This window comes from Seriola dumerili, unplaced genomic scaffold (assembly GCF_002260705.1).
Source record: "Seriola dumerili isolate Sdu_G_001 unplaced genomic scaffold, Sdu_1.0 BDQW01001815.1, whole genome shotgun sequence".
NCBI lineage: Eukaryota > Metazoa > Chordata > Actinopteri > Carangiformes > Carangidae > Seriola > Seriola dumerili.
The window spans coordinates 345771-364017 of NW_019176070.1; the positions used below are offsets into that span (position 1 = coordinate 345771).

General features: G+C 42.1%; 1 protein-coding gene across 5 annotated transcripts in view; it reads right to left on the reverse strand.

The window, feature by feature from the left end:
• Positions 1 to 18247, reverse strand: part of LOC111238948 (breakpoint cluster region protein-like) — an 81368-nt gene that overhangs the window by 32659 nt on the left and 30462 nt on the right. For all 5 annotated transcript variants that reach the window (XM_022768684.1, XM_022768683.1, XM_022768682.1 and 2 more), the window contains one exon: positions 1622 to 1806. In XM_022768684.1, coding sequence (XP_022624405.1) covers positions 1622 to 1806 — 185 coding nt within the window. The remainder of the gene's footprint in view (positions 1 to 1621; positions 1807 to 18247) is intronic.

Here is an 18247-nt window from a genome sequence, read left to right on the forward strand (position 1 = left end):
TTCTTGGCACTTATTGAAAGCCTGTCTGGCTGCTTGGAGAATTTGTTGATGGATTAATTGTTGTATGGCTGTTTAATATATTTAACTGACCATCAGACACTGCCACTGCCAACTCTAAACACACACACACGCACACACACACCTACAGCGCCAGGTTTGCTCAAGGTTTCTGCCTCTAAACAAATTTACTCAGCAAATCCTCTTCAATCTCTTCTATAATAAATATATCATTCTGCTCTGAGAGGAAAAAGACGCATGTGTGCACTTGTACATATGAGAAGAAACTGGTTTGTGCAAACTCAGGCAGAAATTACATGGTGTGTGTGTGTGTGTGTGTGGGTGTGTGTGTGTGTGTGTGTGTGTGTGTGTGTGTGTGTGTGTGTGTGTGTGTGTGTGTGTGTGTGTGTGTGTGTGTGTGTGTGTGTGTGTATGCGCGTGTACCTGCATGTGTATAATTAAAATCAGTGAGAGTTCCAAGCTAAAAGGTCAAAGGTCGGGTGCAGTCAAGGGAATCACCATTTATTGGCAGATTCAAGCCATCAATCAGATTGACAGGCGCTCTCGCTCGCCTGCTCAGACAGTGGGCAAAGACTGAGGGGGCAGAGTAAGTGATACTGCACCATGACCACTGATGTGATTACTTCCACCAAGGGCGCAGTGGAGAGAGGCAGTATTAGCTTATTACATTCTCCCACGATACCCATCTATTCTAATCAAACGTATGGCTTTAGCATGTTCATTTGCTACCTACAAATTTTGTGGTGCAGAAAATTAGATGTAAATGAGAATGACAAATGAAAAATGTATATATAATACATAGAAAATGTATACAATATATGATAAATAGAAAAAATATAATAATCAATAGAACAAATATGTACATGTAGCTAAAAATAGATTCATGCTCATATTCATCTTTGATGACTCTGGGGTTGTGTGTGTGTGTGTGTGTGTGTTTGCAGGCGGATGTGCATGTGTGTGTCCTCCCCATGGTAACCCATGAAAAGCACCAGACGTCATAGATCACTGGTTTTCCCTCTGCAGACAAGAACGAGGGAAGGAGGGAGGGTAAGAGGATGAAGGCAGTGTTGGAGGTGATAGGTAATTCTGCCTAATACCGTGGATGAGAAAAAGCCAGACTCTTAAGGGGGATGAGTTTCTTTGCCGGATGACTGCTTCCGTGGTTATGAGGCAGGAAATATTGTCCCTTATCAATCCTCTCAAATGGCAGATTTGATTTCTCATCAATTGACAGCTTTTGATGAAGCAGGATTGCTGTAAGAATAGATTACCCCACTTCCTAGACTGTATTGAGGTCAAAGTATTAGCCATTGAACAGTGATACCAACCGTGTTTGTAGAATTGTGTATTCATGTGGGATTAATGCTTTGTATCTTACACTAATAAAATCAATATATTGATATAAATTAGATCAGAGCCTTGGTTTCTCTTTAGTCAATATCTGCTGCTTAGTTGCTGCATCACCCACAGGATGGGGGAGATTTCCTGTTGAGGAAATTTGGCCACTTGAATTGGACTTAGTGTAGATGACTATTTTCCAGTTCAGAATCTACTTTCCTAAATTAACATCAGCCAAGAGACAGTAGGAGAGCATACTGACCGACTTGGAGGACTCCAACGATCCCGAGGAGAGGGTGTCCCGACTGCTGCGGCTCTTGGAGCTGAGGTGCGGTGAAGACGACGGCGAGTCATCGATGTACGGCAGGATGTCGTGGTGCCTCCGCTGCTCTTCTGCACGGTCGGCATCGTAACCGTATGAAGGAGGGGTCCCCGTGAAATGACCATCTGTGATGGGAGAGGACCAAACGTTACATTAGTATCCTTTACATTCTTTCAAACTTCTCGATGTTTCTGTTGAGACAGCTTGCATTTATATATGATCTCACATGTGGAACAGACCTCTGATTTTTTTTCATACCTGGACATTTTACAGTTAAAAAATCAACTTGTCAATGGATGAATCTAAATGACATCTAAACAGTTAAGCATTCCTGTGCTGATATTCCTCGTTACTGCACTACGTTCATATCAGCTGGCTGATTTAGGTCCAAATTGCAGGTCAACACATGTCTTGATGTCTTATTAAAAACTGGGATGAAAACTGAAAATCTAGGTTAGCTACAGACACTGTTTCAGTATCTCAAAGACCATATTTCAAACACAGTTAGGATGCGAGTCATTGAAATGCAGTTGATACAATGGTGTGGAACCTAGATGTTTAAATATCGCTCACTTTTAAACCAAATTTTTTAGCCCACTTTGAACGCAGATATTCAGACATCTTTTGACTTGCAAATCACGAAATTCATGCTAACTATGAAGCTTTCTGTACTGCACTCAGTTTCCAGAGGGGCCAAGGTGGGGAACACAGTATACAGCTGGTATTTGGTGCTGTCAAACATAATTTCATATCTTTTGCTAAACATAACTTGAGTAAGCTTTGATCTAACTAAAACCCATTAATGCTAGCTGACGTCACAATGCACACTGGGCAGGATCTCAGTCTTACATTTGCTAGTTGGCCTCGTGTCATGTATTGCAGAATTAATTTCCAACACTAATTAATGCAGTTCTGGAAACTGGGGCACACAAAATGAGTTTCCCCTCTGCATCTTTGTTCATGCATTCAGACAAAAACACAACGCTCCGAGAGGAAGCACTTGAAAAGGCCAACTACAAACTGGGTCAAGGTTCAAATAATTTGAACACTCAGCATCTCTGGGGAAATTTTCAGCAACCTCCCTCCGACCTGCTTCTGCGGTGGGCGCTATCACTTTCTTAGAGGGAAAATAAAAGCTCCGCTGTCACAAAGTGGCTGCCCTTTACAGGGATAGGTGGGAGAGACACAAAGAACAAGACACAAAGGTCAGAGAGCTGGATACAAATAAAGTACAGTTTGACTACAAATGACTTGCTTTACAAAGTCACACTCAACGAGGTTATGCATTTCATTCAGAGTTCATGTTGTGGCTTCCGTTACACATGTTTCGTTGAGTTAAAATTGCTCAGCTTCCAGGAGGAGAGAGTACAGTCAGTGGTTCGGGGAATCTAGTGTGTAACAGCTGAGGGGAAGACATCATACATCTCTGAATGTCACAGAAGACCTTTTGCTCATCTCCTCCCACTCCGACATTCAACAGAGCCGCACTTCTTAGAGAGCTGGCCGGGCCTCCTCTGTGCTGACTCACACTAATATTGTGCCAGAGTCAAGCACAAACACACACACACACACACCGATTATAAGCATTCTGTCGCTTTAAAACACATTCAGCCGACATCGACTTGAGTACTTATAGTTTTCTTGTGCCTCTACAGTCTCACTTAAATAAATCTCTGTGTCTTTGTGCCGGCACACGCACAGACATATGCTCTTAAAGTCACAGGTCATGGAGTGAGTTAAAAACAGACAGAAAAAGATAGAAAGAACAATGCCAGTGTGTCCAGGGCCCGTCTGACCTTCAGCCCACCCACCACTCGCTCCGTGTACTCGCTGCTGCCTGTGGGCGGGAGCTGCCCACTGTGCCGGTTTCGACCAATGGCATTCTGCCCGGCAAAGACCAACATAGAGGCTCTGTGTGTGTGTGTGTTTGTGTGCAAACAGTCTCTTCCCACAATGCCAAACCTTGCAGCAAACCAAACCGAGTAGTGTACTACACATTCTTCATTCATTTTTATTCTTAGTATACGCTGCTGCTGTTATTTTGCAACTGCTGCACACTTTTATTTCTGAACTTCCACAGACTCTTGCTAATTATGTTGCGGTGTTAAAGGTTCTGTAAGCGAGATTTTAAACAATAATATAGCAGCAAACAGCTATTTTCTATGTAAAGATATAGTGGAGCAATGGCGTCCTGAGTAGGTAACAAAGCCACACCCCCCTCTGTGTGTATCGTAATCTGAGCTTCTCTGTTCTTTGGTTTGGTATCCAAGACACCGTCACGTGCATTTGAGTGCATGTGAGTCCCTTCCTTGTTAACCTGTTGGTCCTGACCATGTGTATAAGCACAAAGGGACCGAATACACTTGATGTGGCACTGTGCAGTACGCAGCAGAAACCACGTTTTCATCTAAAAAGGCCACTGACAAAGCAAGAGATAAGACCAGGGAACAGGCGGACTGGCCATGGGGACAACCGGCTCATATCCCGGTCAGCCGGTGGACCATCAAAACATCCATAAAGATTTTACTGGCTCTGTCAATGTCGTTCGTGTGGCCTGGTCCCAGCAGGTAAGTCCAAGGCTGAATTTCTTTCCCAGTTTGACCATGGAGCCAATACCAGTAAAGGCCTTCATCTTGACTTGGAACTGACTTTTCTTCTCCTCAATGTGTAAGTAACCTGATGGCTACATAATGGTACATGTCTGTTTTCATTAGTTAACGGCATGGTAACCTTAGCTAACTTGCTGTCACTTGTATCATGAATTTGTTCAGCATATGTTGCTATTGCTAGCTGGCTTACTGCGTGGGCTAATGGTTGTTGCTAGATTGTTTTTGTTGGCACTTGTGTACACAGGGTAACTTTAATCACTTGTGCTTCTTGCTGTGTGTTTAGTGGCCACTTATCATTTCATATCTTTTACAATGTACATACATACACATTTAGCCTGTACCAGGGTGCAGCTTTCTGTATTTATGCCAGACAGTATTACTGAGTTACAGGATCTAACATTTTTATTTTTGTTGCAACAAAAACTTTTAGAAGACAGCATGCTAACAAAAAGAAAACACATATGTCAAATGCATTGTCTAAAAATACAGGGTGTTGATGTGAAAAGTACCAAATGGGAAGTGAGTGGGTGCCATCCTGGCATGTTTTTCTTTTCTTTTTTTTCCCCTTGACCCCACCTCTGTGTGTTCATGTAAGGCAGCGTAACATCTCGAGCTGACGTTTAAAAAAATGATTCCTCCAGCTGTTTCTCCAGAACACTCGAGTAACTGCAGGCCTCGTTTTAATCTTCCTGCCACCTTGCTTTGGAAAAATGCTGTCAGTAGAAACATACTGAGGGTGAGTGTATGCATATGTTCGTCTGTCCGTCTGGTTATGTGTGCGCGCGCGCGTGCGTGTGTGTGTGTGTATGTGTGCGCGCGTGTGTGTGTGTGTGTGTGTTAGTGGAATGCCTTTAGTGCCCACACACAGCCTCGAGGCCAAGAATACTGAGCATTCAAACAACAGTTTTTAGTATGTAACCATCTCTTGGTTGAAAGAGGGAACAGCCACAGACCTAAAACCCCAATCATGAATAATAATGATAAACTCTGGATAAATGATGATGCATGAAATGCCAAATGAATCACCACAGCTCTGACTCTGACTAAATGCAGTGTCTTCTGGGGAATGTATGTCTCTAAGGTACAAAAGCATACAAAAGCTAGGGGGTAAATAGCTCCGGTTTATCTGCCAAGTAAAACAAGATAGAAACATAAGTTTTCTCTTATAAGCAAATTAACTGTTGAGACTATTAGTAGTCTGCTAATAGACTCAAAACATCTTAGCATATTTTTACATTATGTTATTTATATGGACACAAACAGGGCATAAGTGTGTGCATGACCAGCAGTTTCCAATGGGGGAGGGTTACTGAGCTTTACAGGTTCAGGTTTGTTAATGGGTCACTATAGCCTGTGGTCATGAAACACTAGGCTTCAGTCTGACCACGTCTGACCTCATCTCAGCCCAGACATCGCTTCTAACGTCGCCTTTCTCTCTCCGTCTGTCTCTCACATGATTTCTTTGTATGCCCCTGCTCTCTTGTGTTTCTGCTGATATGTGGCTTCCACCACTGGCCTCTTCATCCACATCCACATACTGGCCACAGATAGGCATCTTCCTCTTCCTAACTGACACATATGCCTAGAGAGCAGTGCAAATACACACACACACACACACACACACACACGGTATTCTTTTTAAAAAAAAAACATTGATTTCCTCCCAGAGCCATTGGCAAAATAAAACAACCAAACTGCTTTGAACCACAAAAATAACACACACACACACACACACATTCCTGTAAAATGTTTACATGGAAACAGTGTTTGGGAGGGGAACAGGTCTTTTTCCTGCTGCAGGTGGAAAACTACAATCACACTGGGAAAGCTGGTGCTGCGCTGCCATGGCAACACATGGATCTTTCCAAAACAATATCGCAGGCTGGGCAGGGGTATCAGGGTATCAGGGTGTCATGAAACGTGACACCAATCTGTTGACGGGATATCCTATACAACAGAGGACAGAGGTTTCAAATATTGTACAGGGGAGCTGCTTGCAACTGTTGAATCATTGCAGCTTCTCTGTGCTGTATATGACGCACCACTAATGGATTTTTGGAGAGAAGAATGTATTATGCATCTGGTTGTGTGTTTTTGTGTGTAACTCTCAAGGAATCTGGGGAGACTGGCACTGGGTTTCAAACTTCCATACATGTTTGGTGCAGATTGAAACATGCCTGCAGCACAAAGTAGCAAAATCTGTTAGTTACTGAGAGATAGCATCAAATGTCTGGTTTGATTCATAATCTTGTTTACTTATACTTTGATCAGATTGTTCTTGATTTTATTCACATTTTTGACAATCTTAGACTGTACTTTTGTTTTGACAACCTTCTTGCATTTAGGTATCATTTAACACTTGAAAACGTTGGCCTCTTAAGATGAAGGAACATCTCAATGTTTTGAAAGTTTTTTGCCAATAGTTAGATGAGAAGTTTGATAGCACTCTCATATGGAGCTAGAGATCAGCTTAGCTTAGCGAAAAGACTGGCAGCACGGGGGAAACAGCTAACCCGACTCTGCCTACAACCTGCTAACACAGATTAAAGTTTTTACTTCAGCTTTTGTACCAATCAAACAAACTCTTTGTTAATTGTTATTTAGACAAATAATTTAGTTAGACAGAGCCAGGTTGGCTCTTTTTCCCTGCTTCCAGGCTGCTATGCTAAGCTAACGGTCTGCTAGTACCATACCGGCTCTTGCTTCATATTTAGCTTACACATATGAGAGCGGTATTAATTTCTCATTTTGCCATTAGCAAGACAGCAAATAGGCACAATTCTCAAAACAAACTATTTATTTAAATGAAACAAGGGTTTCAAAAAATGGGTTTATATTCCTGACTAACTTTCTGAGTCTGATTGTCGTGTATTTTTTTGAGAGGCCATTCAACGTACTCTGTTTTGCTAGTTCATTCTCTTTGTCTCATGTTTTACCCAGGGTTTTCTTTTTTTACTTTTATACTTCTCAATTAAGATGAATAAAACTCTTTCAATCCCAACACCCTTTTCTTTGACTGCGTCCCAGTCTTTTCTTTCTCTCAGCTATAATGGATAAAACATCTGCAACATCTACATACTGTTACAAAAAAGATGAATGGGCCTACAATCTATTTGCTTCGCTCATTGCCACACATACAAGGAATTAAAAGGCTTGTCTAAGTTGAACTGAGATAAGCTGTGGACAAAAAGACAAAGGAAACAATTGTTGCCTGAAGTCCTGTAATGCTTTGTGTGGTGTGGAGGAAAGGAGGGGGGAAAGTAAAACAAAAAGAAAACAGGAAAAAAAAAAGAGACTTATGACAGAAATAATTATGGAAATAACTACAATAAGAAAGAAAATGACAAATAACAATCAAGAGAGAGAAGATGGAGACACTGCAACAGACTGAGAGCCATGAAATTAGAGAGAGAGAGAGGGAGAGAGAGAGAGAGAGAGAGAGAGGGAGAGACTCTCAAAGGAGGCATAAGATATCCTCAATAGTGAGAGCTGCCTCTCCATCCCCCATCATGCTTTCCACTCAGCATGGCTGTCATAAATCTGCCCCGGCTGCTGACGCCTTTATTGGACTTTGGGAGGAGGCCTGTCATCCTAACACTGCCAATATAACCCCACCTTTAGCTCTCTCTTTCTCTCACACATACACACACACACACACACACAAAATTACAAATGCATTCACACGCTTACCTTAAAGCCCCACCCAGCCCCATAGGGCCCTAATGTTACGCTACAACACTCAGAGCCCTCTTTCCTAATCCAGCTATTTGTCGAGAGAGGAGAAAGTAATCAGAGATCGAATGGTGAGTTTTAATGGCTTCCCCCAGCTCCTCCCCCATAAATCTGATTCATATACAGTACAGTGTGTTAGTAGGGCACAGTGGATTTGGGAGGGCTAATCGAATAGAAGAGGTAAAATCTGGACACTAGAGATAAAGAAGATGCACCCCTGTCTCTCGAATAATGATGCAATTTTCATTACTACCTGTCAAAAAATTGTGTTAAATTCATATGCAGTGCTGTACTGTAAACTATGATGGAAACGGAACTGGGGTGAGAGTTGCTGCAAGGAGAGGAAAAGAAAGAGAGGGCACCCCTTCCCCTGAGTTCCTCCATCCCCTAAATATCTAATTTAGAGACAATTTAGCAGAGAAGAGAGGGGGGCTGGTAGGCGAGGGAAAGTGGAAGGCTGTGGAAATTAAAGTGAAGCCTCAGCTACAGCATCGCTGGGGGGGACAGACATGTCGTCAAATGAACTTGAACACAGCGTTTCTCCCGTAATCCTCCCGCGACTGCACAGGCACTTGACAGCAGTTAATTTGATAAATGTCGCTATCTTGTCAATGGAGGGCAGACGCAGTGCCATATAGTGCATGGGTGGCTCTATTCTTAAACTCCTCAATATCTGCAATTTAGGCATGAAAATCTAGAGGGCTGGCTCCTTTCAGCTTCTCAGAAGACACGACTAGAGAGACAGTTTAGAGAGGAATGCTTCGCTTTCACTTGATGCCACAGTGGCCTCTTTGCATCCCTCAGAAACCATTCACTGGAGCTAGACTGGGAAGCAGAATGACTTTCAAAAGATAAAGATGAATCCTAAAGGTATTCTTGACAGAACAAAGACACACAGGGTGTGTATTTCGCTACACAATTCACTATCTCTGCAGAGGCAGAGGCCCCTGGAAGCTTGTTTTATTTATGAATTTATTTTTGTATTTGTATTACTCCTTTGAGAGGACCAAGAGGACCACACACCACTGCGCGTGAAGGCAGTAACTTTGATCATCTCTTTTTCCGATTGTTGTCTATTTACCATGTCTACTATGTCACCGATCAAACCAGCAGTCACAGCCTCCTGATGTCTACCTGGTGGTAAATTCCTTGTCGCCGCTTTCTGGCATTGTTAACATACTGGAGCTGAGAAATCATAATAAACCAATTTGTTTCCTGGAGGTAATCTCTTTGACTCCGCATCGATAATCTCTGTGGATTCAACCCAGCAGCAGCAGCAGCAGCAGCAGCAGCAAAAGCAGCAGCAGCAGCAGCAGCAGCAGCAGCCGGTTTCAGTTATAATGCTGGGATGGTCGCCAAGTCAGAGATATTGTACTGCTCCTTTAAATACAAAAAGCGCCCCTTGCAGTGATGTAATCATCCCTTTGTCTCAGGATGGAGGGATGAGAGAAAGAACGAAGCGACACAGGAAAAAGCGTGGCCTAAAATCGCACCTTTGAAGGAAGAGAGAACAGAGAGACGATCAGACAAACAAGGACATTTGTGCGTGTGTGCACGCCTGCAGTGCAGCTTTGTTTACTGTGTCGCTTCACAATGCTACTGTTTGTGCTATGAGCTGTTTTCCTGTGTTTAAATGTTTGCATGGTTTTGGAAGTTTTCCTAAACTGCTCTCAGGGACAGATGCAAACTGTTTGTCCATGTTTCTCTACGTGGTAAATCTCTGCCATGGAAAGAGAAACAATGTCAGATATGACAGCCAGGCCGCCTGCACTGATGAGTTAGTTTCAGCAGCACACTGCCTCTGGCTGCATCATATACTGCTTAGTGAGAGAGAGAGACAAAAGAGCTTCTTGGGTATTACAATCCACTACAAGTGGATTTTCCTACAATACTGAAGGGTTTCAGCATTTTTTTGAATGCCATAATTGACAATGGGTCTGCTTTGTTTAAGGGTTGTGAAGAATTTTAAAGTGTAGTCCTCTCAAAAATATGCTTTGCTTATTGTTTCTGTGCAGATTGTAGGTGCAGTGTTTGACACTAGACGGTTGTTGACAGATTGATCTGCTGAGGGGGGAAAAGTTTCTCTGTGCTCACCTAAGATCTCTGTTTAACACGAGCACATGATTTTGTCACATCACAAGTTTGGAAACCAACGTCTGGTCAAGTATGAAACTGACACAAGGGTGAAGATGAAGAGTGCGGTGAATATAAACTAAAAAGGGAGTTTTCAGTGAAGAAGCAGACGTCAAATAGTTTCAAATGAACTTGTTTGAAATGAATTTTTTTTTAATGAATATATTCCAGACTTTTACAAAGTTATTCTTCCAAGCAATTTTTTTTAAATGTCTTAAAACAGGAGGAGGAGGAGGAGATAAATAGAAACACTATATCTTGACCATGCTGAAGATACCTAATTTCTGGCATTTCCTGAAATGATTTATCAGTCCATTATTGTTGTTGACCAATTTTATGTCACCTGACTTGATCGATTACTTGACTACTGATTTCAACACTTCAGATGTTTGAATGCTTTGTTTCTTCAGTCTTATGCTGACAAACGTTTGCAGGAATTTGCTGCAGGGAGACAAGGAGAATAACAGAAAAATGATTTGGTAAAAAAAAAAACAGAAAACAGATGAAAAGAGAAAGAGAGAGAGAAAGATAAAAGTTGACAAGCAGGCAGGCAGGTAGCAGATACATGCAGGAAGAACTGACCCAACACATAAATAAACATATTTACAGTAGAAATGTGGACGTAAAGATTATTACACAACTAATCATACAGACAATCACAAAGCCCGTCAAGACAGGATGACAAACAGCCGTACGCTGTGTGCTGTGTGTTTTGTCTGCTTCCCTCGGTGGTGTGTGTTTTACATCCTCCTCTGTAGCCACCGCTTCTCTGCCTCTGTCTGTGTTACACTCTACATCTTTTGTATTCTCTCTCTCTCTCTCTCTCCTTTCTGCCGCCGCCGTCGCTTCCTTTGATCACACAAGACTTTCGAGGAGAGCGCTCTCCTGTCTCAGTGGACACATGCTCACCACACACACACACACACACACACACACAAACACGCACACCGCTCTACACTCATCCTGCCAGACAAAACCTTTGATTCCATAAGCGCCTGTCTTGTCTTCTCTGTCAACCGCTAAAGTCATTAGGAAGGAGACTCATTACCCCGACCCCCAAAGCATTATGGGGGAAATAAGCGTTCAAATTGCTGCAAAATCACACAGAGACTCTGATTAATAATACAGCATGCTAAATTACCAGCTCCGCTCTGGAACATGGCCGGCACTCATTAGACTGTGGTTTCTACAGGCAAAGATGGTAATGCATGATGAAAAAAAGAGGAGACTTGGCTTTTAGGTTGTTAAGTCAGCAAATGGTGCGACTATGGGAATTTTAGCACAGAGGGGTGATGATGGGTCTTAAGTGTAGACCGTCTAGCTCTCTGCATCCGATGAATCACAATAACAACACATTCCTTATCTCCACTCCACTTGCGCTTTCCTTTCATATTACAAAACAGGGGAGCTTTCTCTCTCTCTCTCTCTTGCTTCCTCCAAATACTATCTTTCCTCAGCATCTCTTCCCCTTTGTTGCATCTGTCTGCTGTCTTCTCATTTCCTCTCCAAGTTGGCCTTTTGCAGGAGCCAGTCTGCGATCGCACGGCGGCGGTAAATCTTGAGGGCAGACCTCAGCCCTCTGACACTCTCTTTAATGCATCTTGAGCACCGCAACCGTTGCGTGTGTTTCTGTGTGGGCGGAGAGAGGCTTCATTAATTTATCTACACTGAAGCTGGCACTTGAATCTCCACGGCTAGCTGCAAAACACTCTGCGGCCCATCACAAGACAAGTAATGTGTGGGTTTTAAAATGCTCTATGGGCTCAGTAAAAATAGAATAGATGTAACTGACAGAAACGCATTTTTCTTCATCTTTGAATCAGATGTAGTTGAACTTGTGTTAGCATCTCTAGACCAGCAGCCCAAAGTTAGACTGGGACAGTTTAACCGGACTCAGTTTAATGTCATCAAGTGATGGTTTGGTGGAATGAAAGTCCTCCTGTATAGCCACAGTAAAAGATCACAATGACAACTCCTGTCACACATGCTGAAGTCTGGATCAGCTTTGTAGACAAAGCTTCAAATGTGTGACCAAACATGATACTGTTTGGGAAGTATAATGTTTAGCGTGTTCACCACCTCAGTTTAATGTGTTCGTATGCTAACATTGGCCACGCAAAGTACAACTGCAGCTAATGGGAATGTCATCAGATATTTGGTCAAAAAACAAGATATTGGACAAATCAACGTGAATATAATAGTTGCTGAGATATTTGATTCCAGATCAAAGTGGTGGACAAATCAACAGACCAACATTAACATCCTTAGAGCCTTTATTAGCACGGCTAATGAAGCCATAACATAGAAATATAGAGTGCAACAAAACAGTATCACACAATCACAGGTGTTAAGTGTTTTCATGCGTCTGTTGCTGGAGGCCGGAGGCAGTCACAGCGCAGAGTAGAGCAAAGGTCAGAGGTTAGAGGTTAACACATTGGAGTAGTGGGGACAAAGGTCACATGGGTTTTGTGTTACTGTGTGTCTTTGTGTCTTTGTGTGTGTGTGTGTGTGTGTGTGTGATTGTCTATTCACGTATGACTTGAGCAGGGGAGCTGAAATCCAATTAACAAAAAGTATTACGACTTCAATCAATAAAACCACCAGCTTAAAGAAACGCACACTGGCCTTTATCAGATTTTGACAACACATACCTCCCTTAGAAATATCATCATCATGAAAGTGTCAACTGGACCGAAGTGGATTAAGACAACCGATGGACCCACTAATTAGTTACAAAATCATATGTGGGTCATCAAAATATAATAAATGTGTATCAGTTCTTAAATCTGGAGAGTGGTAAGATGTGGGTGTAGCACTGCTGTGGAGGTATTATGATAACTTTTGATAACTTTTTATACTCTGTACTCTTTCATTTTAAACACATTTTCTATATGTCATCTGTTGATTTCACCCTGAGACCACACATTGGGATCACCATCCTCCACATTTCAACTGGCTGTGTTTTTTTTCTGCCTGTCCAGACATGAATGACAGACACAGTTTTGACAGCAGACCTACTGAACAATTGCTCAACTTATTTTTCATGTCTGATGTGCGATAGAAAATTTGATCCTTGTTGCCATTTTGGATCTGATTTGAGACTCTATGTTGACGGTTTCAGAGAAGATGAATGATTGAACAGTAATCTGTGACAGGCCACGAATAAAGGTAGATTATCTGGCTGACAGGCAGATGTTCAGCAGGGGTCTAATTACTATTGACAAGCCTTTTTAGTCAAAATGGATTATTGTTGAGTTTTATTTGTACTACATCATATTCCGACCCACTTGCACATGTAATACTACAATTACTACAACAACTACTTAGAAAACTAGTGAACTTCTATTTATTTTCTTAGTTGTTATCTTAGAAAATAGGCCTGGTATGATACTGCACACATCCTCAACAATAACTAATACAAATAATGCAACAACTGCTTCAATTAGATTCAGCGGTAAATGTGGCGTCATTGATGGGAGGAGCTGTTGCTTTCACCATGAAACACTAGACCAAGACCAGGTAATGAACATGCTTTGTTAGTTTCCCAGGTCAGGCGATTCTACATGAGCAGAGTTGACTCTGTGTGCTCAGGTGTAACGCTTTCTGTTAGGTGCAGTGATTTGAGCTTTATGGGTATGGTGTTATGGTATGTACTGTTAAGGTGCGTTCACTTGAGCACCTGTGAAGTACCATTGCTTTCTCTTCAGTGTCAGACTAAGCTTTAAAATCCTTGGCAAAACAGTGAAGTACAAATGGCTCATACTCTATGTTCTTCAATCATTTTATGTCCTTCATACAGTAGACGGACAGTCAGAGAGTGCGTGTTTGGGACATTATCTCATCCCTAAGGTACATTACATCACTCCCACTACAATCCCCAGAGTCCTGTAACTCAGGTACTGTTGCCCCCTTGTTGCTGTTGCTGCTGAGATTGTCTCTAAGAGACCAGAACCTCTGCCAGGCCGTTCTGCCAAACAACTAAACCTCTGCTTCTTCATAGTATACTGAAGTTAGCTTCATACAGCCAATACAATTGATGTTATTCTTATGCCATTTTAAGATCTAAATATGACATCCAATCATTATTATGGCAAGTGTGACAGTGGGCAACTACATGCAAATTCACATAGTCATTTGAGAATTCTTTACACAGCAAAATCCTATCAATTTCACAATAAATCATATTTTGTAAATACATTTCCTATCAAACCAGAACATAAGATAATGTGGGGGAAGGAATTTATAACCAATAGGATATCAGGGAGACAGAGAGGTAGCCTTATTTGATTGGATATTCAATTTTTATTCGGTGTACGGCAAAAGGTCAGAAGAGGTCAGTTCTGATTTCCCTGAACGTGCTTTAGAAATGCAACACTGTAACATTGTGCGGCATGAAGAAAATCATCAGGTAATGATATATAGTTGATGTATAAAACCCTGAAAAACAAACTGACAAGGCTACACTCAGTCTACCTTAACTACGTCCTCTCTCCCACAGCTCCTGGCTCAGACATTACGGCCTGCAGCGGCGCTTATCATCGACAAACAGCAGAGCGAGCACAAAGGCCCCCAATCTGCCTAATCTCTGGTCAAACACAAGGCGCAGCATCATCGCTGCTCAGGGCAATAAACTGCTGCTTTATGCTGGAGCTGTTCAGGGGACACGCGTTAGGACTTTGCTAAACGGACCATAGAGATTTGCCAAAGCATGTCTCCAGGGGAACTGTTGCCTGGGTTACCACAGCCAACAGGAAGAGCATTTCATTTCTGATTAGGTAACCTGTCAAGATACAGAAGAGGCTTTTATTCATGCTACTTAAGAAAAATAACCAGTATGAATTAAGCATCCCAGGTGAATATATAATCAATGGTTGTTTTTTTTTTTGTTCAAATTAGCAAACAGTGCAAACCATTAGATTAATGTTTGTTGCTCATGGACACCATACTTGGTTGCTTATACACAGATAGATCTAAGCGGCAGCTCTAAGCAGCTCTTTGAAGAACAAATTCTGATTAAAGCTGACTGGAGAATATAAAGGTAAGCACGCCTCATTCGAAATAGAGAACACGAGGAAATGTAAATGCAAGACAGCATTCCACCATAAGGTAAGCTGTCATTTTAACATCCTTTTAATGCATTTCTCACCCGATCTGGTTGCTATGGAATTTCAGTCGCCTGTATCTGTTCTTCTCTAATCTTCTCCTCCTCCCCCCTCTTTACACTGGCACTGGGCCAGTCTGACTGTCTGCCAGTTTCAAGCGTCCCAGCATCAATTACCTGAACCCGGCACTCACGTATTCCCATAATGGCTCTAAAACCCACACACACACACACACACACACCATATATGCCTCGCCCCCACACACAATGCCTGATCAAATACACGCTCGTGAGACACTAGAGCCTATCCACACTTTCAAAAACCTATAGTAGACTCTCAGCCTCTCTCTTCTCATGTGAACACACATGCACATTTCCACAAAATGAGGACACTGAATAATTAGAGAGATGAAAAAAAGAGTCAGAGCCTACACAGACAGTCATTTCAATTATCTCTATTCCTCTGGCTGTCTGGCTGCTGCCGTCTCTTGAAGGTTATGGGCTCAGCTCACCACAGTCTCTCCTCTGGGACTTAGTCATGAGGAGCCAGTTTGCTATTTGATTCTCCTCCACACAGGGTCCCATGCTAGATCTCATCACTGTCCTGACGGACCGCTGTCTCACTGTCCTGCTGTAACCGATAGCTGTGTCAACCAGGCAAAACACTTTATACTGTATTATAAAACTTAAAAATAAGGTCTGATACAGGATAAAGGGATTTTCTGATGGATTCTACAGGACACTTGTGATGCTGAGAGCAACGATGGGCAGGTGGCCAGGCCAAATGCATGGTATTTGTAGTCTCTTAACAGCTGCATTGTGATATGATAAACAAGGATGTTTGAATGAAGCAACCTCCTACCCACCCCTCACTCCCACTCCTAAATCCTCCCAGGTATTTATTGGATGCGTTCAGCCCAGGTCTGGTCTCCTTGGCAACAGGACCTAGCAGAGACACACAGGAAGCTCTGGGTAGACCTGTGAGTGTGTGTTTATGTGTGTGTGTGTGTGTGTGTGTGTGTGTGTGTGTGTGTGTGTGTGTGTGTGTGTGTGTGTGTGTGTGTGTGTGTGTGCTCTTTATCTGCTTCCCTCTGGAAACGCATGCAGCCTCACTGTCCTCCATCACTCTGCCACAAGGACACGACTCACACTGACAGTCAACACCTACACACACACACACACACACACACACACACACACACGAACAAACACAGGAAATGTGTTCAACATAGGCAAACAAACACACATATGGCTGAGCACATGCATGTGACGACCTGCCTGCTAGTACGAACGGAAGCAAAGCACATGCAGCTCTATAAAGCACATGCATATATGAATGGTAACTTTAAATAAGACCTCGGTAACAATGTACTGGAATAGTACAGTGTGTGATGTAATAAATACGTGGATAAAAAAAAAGGATGCACAGAGACAAAGCCCTGAGAAATGATTTCTCAAGAAGAAGCGCATCACTTTTCCATCAATCCATCCAGCCATCAGCTATCCATCCATAACATAAATGAATTAGCATAAATGTTTCAAATAGAGATGCATTGCTCTGCCAGCATCTCTTTTTTTTTTTACCCACAGTTTCAGACCTAGGAGAAAAGAAAGCACCATGTGAATAACTAGACACGTAGACACGGTGAAACAAAGAGTGTGACATATACAAGAGTGTAATTTCCACTGGGGATGGAGTGGACATGTCCCCCTCACTTTCCAAAATCCTACTTTTGTCCACCTCCTTTTTATAATGTCAGGTTGATTTTCTTACTGATATATCACTGAAAATGATCCTCTTACTCTGAGGCCAAGATAGTCCAGATAACACAAGAGAGATCTTGATAAAAATGATGATATGCTAATTAGTGTCATTATTTATTATCTTGGTCTTACAGTAATGAGCCTAATGAGCTGCAGCAATTCTCTTTTGGACTTTTTATCTCCTGGATTTTGCCTCTCAGGCAACACACAGGGTGCCCTCTCTTATTGCTGGAGGTTGTTGGGAGCCGTACAGCTGAGATAAGGACCCGCAGACACTGTTCAGGGCCGAATAAAGCACATAAAAATCCTCTATATCTTTTATTTACAATTAATATTCTCCTAAGATGTTAGATTTTCATTAATCAGTGCCCTTTGTGGTAATAATGCAAATGCAATATTAAATATATCAGTCCTAATGCTAACAAGTCTCAGACCTCTTTCAAGGAAAATAAACAGGGTTTGAAGTCGGGTTTTACGCAGGCTTAAATACATTTCAGTCTAATGTTGTATTACTATTATTATAACCAAGTGTATATACAGTACATCTAGCTTTAGTGAAATTACCAGCTCAGACACAAATAGCAGTAAGAGAAGACAAGACAGGGCTGCTGTGTCTTTTTTGAGGGGTTATTATTGTAGCAGATTCTGAAACACAAAGTTGTTAAATGACTAAGGGAAATTTGAAACATGCCCTTTGAGCTTTTGGGAGGGAAAATGAAAAAGCCTTCCCCCAAAATAAACTCCAAGTGTGGCTGGTGCTAAATTGTGAACACAACTTGAGACAGAAAAAAAAGCGATGGGCAAACGAACGGGATTTGACAGAAATTTAGGGAGAGAAGAGAGATGAGACGAGATAGGAGCCTCTCCGAAGCATAAACTACTTAGAGAGAGACAGTGAGGGAGGCACTGTGAATAAGACTCTTTCTTCTCTGGCGCCTCGAGGGAGGAATGATATATTCAATTTGTGTTAAAAGAATGTGTTTAGAAAGAAAACACTCCGACGGGCCTGGAGTGCATGCAAGACACGGATCGCGGGATTAATGCCTTTTCTGTGTTTCTCTGCTGGACGGTAATTGAGAGATTCAGGAGCAGAGCTTTTACTGAGCCAGATCAAGGTTACAATCTGTCACTGAAAACTACAAACATGGCCACAAGGGCAGCTGACAGTCACAAAAAAACTGTGCTAAATGTATGCTAAAAAAAAAAAAAAAAACCCCATTATACTCA